The sequence below is a fragment of the Gallus gallus genome, chromosome 1 (assembly GCF_016699485.2).
Source record: "Gallus gallus isolate bGalGal1 chromosome 1, bGalGal1.mat.broiler.GRCg7b, whole genome shotgun sequence".
Classification (NCBI taxonomy): domain Eukaryota; kingdom Metazoa; phylum Chordata; class Aves; order Galliformes; family Phasianidae; genus Gallus; species Gallus gallus.
The window spans coordinates 121,739,134-121,749,699 of record NC_052532.1 but is presented as its reverse complement, the minus strand read 5'-3'; the positions used below and the strand labels follow the sequence as shown (position 1 = coordinate 121,749,699).

At 59.5% G+C, this 10,566-nt stretch overlaps 2 protein-coding genes across 2 annotated transcripts; both read left to right on the top strand.

Moving 5' to 3' along the window:
- Nucleotides 1-1,149: 1,149 nt before the first annotated feature.
- LOC121107632 (maestro heat-like repeat-containing protein family member 2B) lies at nt 1,150-6,538 on the top strand. The gene is made up of 14 exons (XM_040653021.1): nt 1,150-1,236; nt 1,954-2,097; nt 2,644-2,736; nt 3,019-3,088; nt 3,204-3,317; nt 3,407-3,480; nt 3,811-3,930; nt 4,076-4,183; nt 4,376-4,535; nt 4,661-4,701; nt 4,938-5,079; nt 5,480-5,532; nt 5,852-5,959; nt 6,212-6,538. The coding sequence occupies exons 1-14, from the start codon at nt 1,150-1,152 to the stop codon at nt 6,536-6,538; spliced, it is 1,641 nt and encodes a 546-aa protein (XP_040508955.1).
- A 584-nt stretch (nt 6,539-7,122) lies between these two features.
- Nucleotides 7,123-10,276, top strand: LOC121107631 (maestro heat-like repeat-containing protein family member 2B). Its single transcript, XM_040653019.1, has 9 exons — nt 7,123-7,276; nt 7,580-7,659; nt 8,075-8,210; nt 8,327-8,416; nt 8,814-8,900; nt 9,078-9,201; nt 9,404-9,513; nt 10,001-10,153; nt 10,226-10,276. The coding sequence occupies exons 1-9, from the start codon at nt 7,130-7,132 to the stop codon at nt 10,274-10,276; spliced, it is 978 nt and encodes a 325-aa protein (XP_040508953.1). The 5' UTR covers nt 7,123-7,129.
- The last annotated feature ends 290 nt before the right edge of the window (nt 10,277-10,566 follow it).

The window sequence follows — 10,566 nt, the reverse complement described above, 5'->3', positions numbered from 1 at the left end:
CTGAGAGCCCTTCGAGGTGAGGTGCCTCCACCTCTCTGGACACCGTGATGCTGCCCGAGCACATGTGTGCCTCCAGTGTCTGTTTAGGACGTGCCATCAGCACTGTCCTTGCTCTGCTGAGTGCAGCCGCCCACCGTGGCTTCCCCAGTACCCCAGCAAGGGGAAGGCTCTCTCCCCTCTCCCCGCCGACCACACATGTGCCGGCACAGCCCACCCCACGCTGTGGGGCTGGAGGAGCGTTCCTCCCAGAGCTGGCCGGATGCTCGGCCCTGGCTCCAAGCAACACCAGCGGCAGCTGCTCTGCTCTTTCCTTCCAGGTCTCTTTGCCTGTGTGGGCTGCGTGCCCAGAGGTACACGTCGCAGGGAGAGAGGCAGGGTGGCAAGCCCTGTCCCTGCCTGTGCCGTGACTTTGCTGCTGCAGCGCCTGCAAGACCAGGAGGTGAGCTGGGGACATCCAACCACCAGTCCTTGCCCTGGCCCAGCGCCACTGTCCCGTGGGTGCCAGGCCCCGGCAGCACATTGGCATGGCGGGCAGCTCCCCGGGAAGAAGGGTAAAGCAAAACGTGACTGATCCCTGTCCCCAGGGTGACCGAGCGCAGGCGTACTGCGAGCTGGAGCACGTCCTGTGGGAAGGTGACAGCCGCCCGCCATGCGGAGTGCTGAACCGGCTGCTGGCCTGAGGTGTCCCAGGACCTGACAGCAGCCCAGGTGAGGGGTCACTCCCAGAGGCAAAGGGAGCCGCCTGCCCGCGCTGGTCTTCTGCTGGCGGACGGCGGTGGCTTAGCCCTTCCAAGGGAAGGCCTCAGGCAGTCTCCTGTGCCGCCTGTCACCAGTGACTCTTTTTCAGGGCGTGCCAGACAGCGTGCGGATGGCTGCCAGCAATGTCCTGGTGGCTCTGGCCCGGACACACTTCACCTTGGTGATGGCCGAGCTCCAGGGCCACCTGAAGGCTGCGGGGGAGATGTCCAAGGAGTTTGTGCTCGTCACCCTGAGCAAGCTGTTCACCAGCTACGGTAGAGTGCCCTCAGCCTCCTGACGTCTATGACAGCCGGGGAAAGGGCTCTCTCCCCTCTGCGCATCATCTGCGTTGAGCTGGGGGATGCAGGGCTGCAGCCCCTCCTCCCTCGCCTCGCTGCTGGGGCTCTGACCATGGCGCTCTCCTTCCCCTCTGCAGCTCCACAGTGCATCTCCTTTGTGTGGCTGATGCTGGCCGGCCTGCGCAGTGTGGTGGGCTGGGTGAGAGGCGGCCGGACCCTGCGCATTGCTTGTGCTGGTGAGTGCCGGCCCCAGAAGCAGGGGGGCTCGGGACAGCCCTTGCACCTCGCCCTGCCGCAGGCTCTCACAGGCTCCCTTTTCTCTCAGTCTCTCATCTTTTTCTTTTTCTTTTTTTTCTCTTTAATTAATCATTCATTTATTTTTTTGTTTTGTTTTTCTTCAGTTGTGAAACAATGGCTGGAAGGAGTCAAGGTTCACTTGGGCTCTGGAAAGCAATGCCCCTGGCCTGCCATAGAGATTGAGAAGATCTACAAGAATCTTTCCCAGCTCTTCTGCTCTGTGCTGAGGAACTGGCAGGACTGCCAGGAGGAAGAGGTGAGCACTGCTGCATTCCCAGCCCGGGATGGCAGCGGGGACATCCGTGTCGGCAGCTCTGTCTGTGCCCAGCGGGCTGAGAGCAGAAGGGTGACGAGAGGGAGTGGGCTGGCTCTGCAAAGGGCCCCAAGCTGGCTTTGTGCTTGGGGTTGGATCTCCCTGCCAGGAAGCAGCCGCATGTCACAGCACTGTGGCAGGGATAGCTGGGGATGAGGGTGTGGGGAAAAGCTCCCTGCCCTCCAGAGCGAGCCCATCTCCTGCTGGGCACGGGGGTATGGGGAAGGGGAAGGGAAAGGGAAAGGCCTCCTGTAGGAAGGGCAGACCTTCAGTCTTTGACGCTGGGCCTCTGCCATCCCTCTCCAGGACAAACAGGCTGTCCTCGGGGCTGTGGCTACCATGATGGCTGTCCTCCTGCAAGAGGAGCTGCCCCGAGAGCACGTTTGGGAGCAGCTCCTCTGGCTCGTGCGCCTGTATCAGGAGGTCCAAGACACCTGCAGGGGGACCAAGGTGAGATGTTGTGCAGGGCTCAGCATGGACGTGGGGCTCGTGCAAGTGCCACGAGGGGTCAGTGGGACGCAGGGAGGAGGCCGGGAGCCCTTGAGAAAGAAGGAATAGGTGTCCAAGGGAGGTCTGAGGCTTCCTGAGCTCTTCCGTCAAGGAAGGAACAACCTGGGCAGGAGCCAGAAGGGAGCCAGGAGTCACTGGGGCCCATCCCCTGGGCCTGGGAGGCTTCACCACCACCACCACCACCACCACCACCACCGTGGAGCTCTGGGTGCCTGAGGAGCTCTGTGCTAAAGGCCAGGGAGACCACGACCAGTTACATCTGGTGGGGGAGAAGAGGGCTGCTGGGTGGGAAATGCCTGCAACCGATGCCCAAACAGGGCTCGGCTGAGAGCAGAAGGACTCTCTTGGTGCTGCTAGGAGGTGGGGACAAACCAGAACGCCTGTGCGGGAGCTCTCCCAGCAGACAAACCATTGGGAATCAGTTTCTCTGCTCCCAAGTGGCTAGATGTGGCTTCAGCCCTTTCTTCCTCTCCCGGTCTCTTGCAGAGCCTCACTATCTTCCTGGAGGCCTTAGAGGGAGTTCAATCGGTCATCCCTAAGGACAAGTTTCTGGCCATCACCAGTGCTGTGTTCTACCAGGTAAGGGGAGCCTATCCTTGCACCCACAAGCAGTTTCCCTCTTGGCTAAGTCTCAGGAGGACTCAAAGCTCCGAGCCTCTGCCGGCTGCTCAGCCTTAGCTCCTGCATGCCCGTGGCTGCTCCAGAGCCGTGTGCGTGCCCCCAGGGATGCTGTGGGGCAGGCTGTGTTTTGTCTGCATGTCCTCTTACTGAGAGTGCCAAGGGAGACGAGAGCTGGCAGCACAGTTTCTTTTCCATCCTCAGTACTGATACAATTTTCTCCAATGGACCTTGTTCCCACAGCTCTCTGATGACACCAAGGAGCACAGCGAGGCTGACAGAGCAGAGCTGACCCACTGCATCCTGCTGCAGGGTAAGGAGAGGAGCTCTGGCAATGCTTGGCGGTGCCCTGGCCAAAACGTCTCTCACAAACCTCCGGAATGGGTGCGAGTTTCTTGCTAATACAGCGCGGGATTTCCTCTCCGCAGCCCGGATCTGCCCCGAGGAAACGGTCCTGTTTCTGCAGTCACAGCTGGGAGCTGACAGGAAGGCTGGATGCGTGGCAGCCCTAGGTCTGCTTGGTGCTCTGGCTCGCTCTGATGGTCAGTAGGGTCAGAGGGTTGGGACTTCCGGGGATCCCTTTTGCCGTCTGGGTTGTGCCTCCATGCATGCTTCTGCGCATCTCTTGCAGAGCCCATGATGACAAAGAAGCTGCCCCAGGTTGTGGAGGCTGTACAGTGTCTGTGCAGCGACCCCAGGACCCAGGTGAGCTGATTTGGGAAAGGAAAGCGCTGTCGGGGTGGTGATGCTGCTGCCAACACAGGCAGGGCTGGGGTGCCCAGGGAGGTGCTTGGGGCAGTGACCACATGGTCGCGATGGCTCCCGTGGGGAGAGCAGGCAGGGCGGAGCAGTCAGGCCCCTGTGCTGCGCATGGAAAGTGCACAGCCTGGTGCTAAGGCCTCCTCACCTGAGGAGCCAAGGCTTCTCCTCTGCTCTTGTTGTCTCTGCTCATGCCCAAAGGGCTGCCCCAATGAGCAGGTGGCTCCCCTCTGCCTTCTGAGCAGGAAAATCAAACCCACAACTGACTCCTGACAGGTGAGGAGGGCCATTCTGCACTTCATCAAGGATGTGCTCAGTGCTAACGCCCGGAGCTGCTCCGCCTGGGATGTGGTGGGGCACATCTTCAGTGAGTTCAGCCGCTCCACGGGAAGAAGGGTAAGGACACTGGGCAGCATCTTCCTTTGGAAGACCCGTGCTGCTCAGAGGCTGGCACAGAAGCACTGGTGGGGCCACACCTGAGCCTCCTGAGAGGCTCCTGAGAACTAAGAGTAACCGGTGTTCCAACAACACTGTTGTGCAGGCAGCTGGAGACCTTTCTGCCCAGGAAGCCCGGGAAGAAGGAGCTCTCCAAGAGCTGTGCATGGACATCCTGGGGTCACTGGATGTCTCTGTGAGAGGGATGACCAAAGTAAGTCACAATCTGCCCTGCTGCCGCTCCTCGACTTCACACCACGTGTTCCTCATCCCCTTCCAACACCCCCGGTCTCTCCTCCAATGTGCTCTAAAGCACACAAGACTCAGGGAAATTCACAGAGTCCTCTTCATCTCTGAGCGGAGGCAGGAACGCTGACACAGTGCTCAACCGCCTCGTTCCCTACAGCTCCTGTGGCCACGGCTGCTGCTGTACGTGGTGCCAGCCCAGTACACCGGCATGCTGATCCCAGTCTCCCGCTGTGTCCAAGCGCTGGCTGAGAGAGGGGACCTGATGGTGCGGGAGGCAGAAGACCTGGATCCCCATTTCCTCAGCTCCATGTTTCAAGGTAGGAGCAGAAACTCCCCCAGTGAGCTCTGTTGACCTGTGCTAGCACCCAGAAGGGACAGTGGAGGTGTGTGTGGCAGGGCACGTCGTGTCTGTGTCTTACTCGGCCCTTCTTTCTCCCCACAGGCCCACTGCTGACTCCCCAGACACTGCTGGCACGCCTGTTGGTGAGTAGATGCTCCAGAGGCCGGTGCCATGAGCCCCGAGGAGGAAGCAGCATGGCCGAGTGTGCCAGCGCCTGCCTCACCCGTGGGGATGCCTTTCTCTTCCCGGACTTGCAGTGCCATGGGCAAAGCTGCTGGCTGCTCCTTGGCCTCCAGGGCAGAGCCAAGCTGCTTCCCTCCTGGGAGAAGCTGCTGCTCTTGCTGCAGACGTGACCCTGCTTCTCCTTGCTCTTGCTCAGGTGGTGGCAGGGAGCCCTTTTGCAGGCAGCGAACTCCAAGCCGCTGCCTTGCTGCTCATGCTAAACCTCCACAGCAGGATCCACAGGGCTGTGGGGGCCATGTGGGCCGCTGAGATCCCCCTGCTGCTGCAGTGCCTCCAAGGTAAAGCGCTGGTGGGGAGGGAGGGGCAGAGGCAGGGAAGGGGGGGGAGTGAAAATGGAGCTCTGCAGCGTGGCAGAGGGGAAGCGTTGCCTGCGGCCCCATGCTTGCTCTGCTGCTGTTCCCATTCCAAGGAGACGGCACTGAGGCCCGCGGACCTTTCCCCCCGGCAATCTGCCCATTCCAGGGCACGGATGGGCCCCTCACATCCCCTCAGACAGCAGTCTTGGGGCAGTTCTGTGTTCCTGCTGGGACAGCGTTTGTGGGGAGGGACAGGTCATTGTGAAGGGTGTGCGGGTCCCAGCTTGGCAGTGCCGAGTGCCCAGGCAAACCTGGTTTGCAGCAGCTCTTCCTCTGTGGCTTGATCCCAAGCAAGGGTCTTTTGCTTCTTGTTGCTGTGCAGGGAAAGATGAGAGCTTCCCGGACTCTGCAGAGTGGGAGCAGCGCCTACTAAAGGTACAGCATTGCGGGAAGGCACGGTGCAGAGAAGTGCCTGCCTGTCTCACAGAGCCCCCTTCCCATACGGGACAGGAACAGCCTCTCAAATGCTGCTGCAAAGCGGCCGCACGCCTCTGTGCTGCTGCCTCTTCCTCTTTGTCCCAAGCCCATGGGGGGTCCTAGGAGAAGAGTGTCAGGCAGCTTTAAGGCAGGGAATGCTGGGGGGAGCTGGGAGAGGGACTGCTCTTCCAGTCACCTCTCTCCAGAAGGTTGTGGCGATGTGGGAATGTGGGAAGAGGCAAAGGGCAAGGAAACACTGGCTTCTGTTCTCCAACAGTTCCTGAGGGCATCATTGGACACCATGGAGGATGAGGCCTGGACCAAGGGCCTGAGCTGCGAGCTGAGCCGGTGGCTGAGCAGCTCTGCCAGCAGCTCTGGAGAAAAGGTGGGTTCCAGGGGCTGCGGGTGGTGCTCTGCTCACACGGGCCGCTTGTGCTGCTTCCCTGGCCCGTGCCCCCCAGAGGGCTTTTCCCTGCAAACTGCTCGGGGGTGGCTAAAGCTCGGCCCTGCAGCTGCTCTCAGCATCTCCCAAGGAGCGTGGGTCCTTCCCCCCTGGCCCTCTCCCAGCCGGTCAGGCTGCTGCCACATCTCAGCTTCTTCCTTCCCTTCCCATCCCGTCTCTTCCCTTCCCATGCAGTCTTTCCTGTACAAGGCTCTGGGGACAGTGCTGGGAGCTTGTAAGGAAGTCCTCCACATCCAAGAGAAGCTTCTGCAACACCTGGAGGAAGCAAACGCGGAGGAGCCATCTGAGGCCCAGGTGAGGTCTCCTCCCAGCCAGCTTCTGCCAGCATCCCTGGTCTGTCCCTTGGGCAGAGGGCTTCTCCTGGCCCTGCTCCGAGCCTTTCGATCTCCTCACTGCTGCACTGTTTCTCTCAGGCGAGGACCAGCCCAACCGCTGTGGCTGGCGGCGCCAGCAGGTTCAGGCCTGCGCCAACCGGCCCTTGTTCTTTTGTGCAGGGAATGATCTCCCTTCTCAGCCATGCCGCTGAGAGCAGCTTCCACACAGTCCTGGACACACTCACCATGTTTGCGTCCAGGCTGTGCAAAGGCCAAAAGGGGAGGATTTCCAGACGCAAGAAGGTGAAGCATTACGCATTTCCATCTTGGCTGCCCTCTGCCTTATTTTCACTTGGGAGCCCAGGTGCATCGTGGGGCACCAGGGGCTGCTGAGCGAGTGTCTCAAGGCATTTCTCCCCACACAGATGGAGCTGGACAGCAGAAGAGCTCACGCCACACGCAGCGCTCTCATCCTCGCCCATGGCAGCTTGGCACTGCGAGCCTCCAAGGAACAGCTGCTCGCCCGCCTGGAGGGAGACATCGTGGGCAACATCCTGCTGCTCTACAGCTGCAGCTGCCAGGTGAGAGCTCGTAGCGTGCCGGGGTGTCTGAGCACCCAGCCGCAGCCCCTCCACGTGGGGGGATGCTGAGATGGGCCTTCTCTTTCCAAAGGTCCCTCGGGGACTGGCTTGTGCTCAGATGAAGATGCAAGCCCTTCCCTTAGTGTTGCCCCCACGTGTTCCCCTTGCAGCCCTTGGCCCTTCCCGCAGTTCAAAGAATGTTCTTCTCTCTTGGGTCTCAGGACTTGCAGAACACGCTCGCGCTGGTGCAGAGCATCACTGACTTCAGCTCTGCTTTCCAAGCTGTGGGTGACTCTGCCTGCTTTAACCCCTCCTTGAAGGGCAAGCTGCTGGAGATCCTGACGGTGAGTGCCTAGAGCCAGAGCTGTCTGCAGTGGAGTTTTGGGCTGTGTCATGAGACTCGGTTCCCCGGAGCCATACGGGTCTCCCTCAGCCACACGTCTCCAGCTGGCGGGGACCTTGTGTGCTGGCAGGCAGTGGCTGGGCAGTGGGCTAGGTCCACCAGTTGTGCAGCTGCTGCATCCTGCACTGCCTCCGTGAGAAATGTGGGAGTGATGGGGCTGGTGTGTGGCAGTTGTGTCTGTCTCTGGGCTGGGTGGAAGAGCTCTCACGTGCCCACTTTGACAATGCTTCTCTGGTACTTGCAGGAGTTGCTGAAGAAGTATTACTTGGGCACCCCTGTATCCCCAGTGCCCCTCAAGGTGGTTCTGGCCCTGGAGCAGTTGAGGTAAGGGTGGGAGCCTCTGGGGTTGCAAGGCAGGATGGTGGACCCCCTTCTGGGTAGCTCCCAAAGGCCTGGAGGGGGCAGGGGGTAGGGAGTCACTTCTACAGGAGAGATGGCTGGTCTGCTGTGCCCGGCAAAGCTGAGGTTCTGGGAAGGAGAAAGGCCCTGGTGCTCCTGTCCCCTGGCAGGGAAGAGAAAGGAGACCTGGTGCCTCCTTCCCTTCAGAGCAGGAGGTGGTTCACTGATGCCGGGGAGATGCTGGAACTGAAGACAGTGCTTAGCAGCACAGGCTGGGGATGTTGGCTTTGCAGCTGTCCATTAGAAGAAACTCTGATGTTGTCTGAACCAGCCTGGAGAGCACTGCTAAAGGCCCTTTCTGCTTTCTCGTCCTTTTTTTTTTTTTTTTTTGTCGTGTCAGCAAGCTGAAGCCCTCTTTAGGAACCAAGGACATGTGTGACATGCTGAGTCTGTGCTGCAAGAATGTTGTGTTGCACCCTTCAGCAGAGATGATGCTGAAGATCAGGAAGTCACAGCAAGCAGCTCAGTACCTGCAGGTAACCTGCCGTGACTTTCACAGCCACCTCTCGGTTGGAGCCCTTCCTCAGCACACACAACCTATGCTCTGGCAGCAGCCGTGATGCCACAGCTCAATCCCCTTTTCTGCTTTCAGCTTCTGCAAACATCACTGAAAGCTCTGGGCCGGCTCATGGTGGTCCTGCTCGAGACAGAGACCAGTGGCTTCTTCCAGAACATAGTCCATGTGAGTACATGTGGGGCAAGGGAGAAAGCATGGTGCCTGTCCATAGCGGAGACAGAGATCTGTGGACTGAGAGGACGATGAGAGGGGAAGAAATCTGCTGACGTGCCAGCTCAGTGCGAGCTCAGAAATGGGCAGAGAAATGGGCCCTGCAGGGGGAAAAGCAGGAGCCAGCCCCTGGCAGGCCACAGCCACGGAAAAGCTCCTGGGTTAGGAGGCAGGAATGTCTGCAGAGAGCGGGGGCAGCAGTGCCGGTGCTCAGCAAGGTGGGGGGCTGCGTGGAGCCACAGGGCAGGCCCTGAGGGAAAGTGCTGGGAAATGAGGGACTGGGAGAGGGCTGGCATGAAGGGAAAGAAAAGATGTCCGCAGTGATACGGATGCTCTGCCCCACGTCCTGCAGAGATCAATGACGTCAGACAACATGTGGGAGCGCAAGAGGGCCCTGCAGATCTGCTCCCAGCTGCTGGCTGCTTGTGAAGAGCTTCGAGTGAGTAAAGAGCCCCACCACATGCCCCTGCTCCCTCCCCAGTGCACCTGAGCAGGAAGGCGAGCTCCGCCCAGCTGTGCGTGCTGTGCCACCCACCGCGTGGGGAAGGCATAGGCGGGAGAAGCTAGGGAGAGCTGGGGCTGCCTACAGCTTTCTTCCTGCCTCTGGCCCCTGCAGAGAGGAGATGCCTGCAAGCACTTTGGCTCCTTGGTGGGATTGCTGGCGCCTCTGACGTGTGACCCCATGCCCACATCCCGCCAGCTGGCTGTCACCTGTCTGAGCTCCCTTCTCCGAATCCAAGGTGAGTAGAGTGGCCGTGCATCAGCCCTCTGCTCTCCTCCGCAGCACTACCAGAACCCCACGGGCTGGGCCCAGTTTACAGGAGGAAGAGGCACTGTGCGCAGCTCTCTTCTTCTCTCCACCCTGTACTCTGTCTCTCCCCTGTGGAAAGCAGTTCTGTTTCCAGAAGCATGACTTCCCTTTTCTCCCTGTGCACTTTCCAGCCAAGGCGACCAATGGAGTCATCAAGATGGGTGACATCGGGAGCCTGTGTGAGGGGCTGAATGACCACAGCACCGTCTGTCAGCTCCAGACCTCTTCCAAAATTGCGCGGGTAAGTGGACCCAAAAAGGGCTGGTGGGATCCCAGTGCGTAGGCTTTTGCACGTCCCTCTGCCCCCCCCAGCCTCTCACACTATTTCCAGAATGAGCTGTCACCCTGAGATCACTTTGCTCAGCAAGCAGCCGGAGGCACTGAGCTATGTCTGGCCTTAAGGCACCCAACGCAAGGAGCTGATTCTATGACACATGCGTGCGTGTGTGCGTGTGTGTGTGCGTGTGTGTGTGTGTGTGTGTGTGTGTGTGACTGTGGCTGCTGGGAGGTAGGCTTTGCATGTAAGCAAACACCACGGGTGGAGAAGCTGAGAGAAGGCTCAACCTCCTTACGTATTAATAGCGGGGTGTGGACCGCAGGGGCGTTGTGATTGCTGCCTGACTGACCGGCAAGCTGCTGAACTAAGAATGCCCTCAAGACTGTTGTATGTTTTGAAGAGCTGCCGCAGAGCAGTGATGGGATCTCTCCTGCTTCTCATTTCTCTGCAGATTGTGTACAGGAACTTCCCCCTGGAAGACACCATCGACTTCATGATGGCCATCAAGGATGCCTTCCGGAAGGCCAAAGGAATGCGTGTGCGTGCCGCTGGGAGGTGGATGATCACCTTTCTGCAGATGTACGGAAAGGACATCTGTCAGGACGTAAGAGACTTTCTTCCACGTGTCTTGGACTTTTGCTGGCTCTTGCACTACGGCTTGTGCTGTTTGCCTCAGGTGCTACAGAAGCACAACCAGAGCGCAGAGCCTGGCTGGTGTGAAATTTAGGTTTGGGCCTTGGCAGCATGTCAAGGGAGCAGGCAATGCTCATGTGCTGAATGTCCACAGTTAAGCCCTGCAGAGTCAAGGATGCAGCCAGTCATGCTTTCTCCCCTTCCCCTTTCAGGTGCCACTCACCAACTATATCCTGCGCAGCTGCACGTCGTTTCCGCAGCACAGCACGTTCATGCCATTCCTGTCCCAGGCGGTGGTCATCCTCACCCGCTGTCAGGCAGACGTCACGACTGACAGCTTCTTTCCGGCTGCTTGGAGCCCACAGACAGGTACTGGCACTTGCC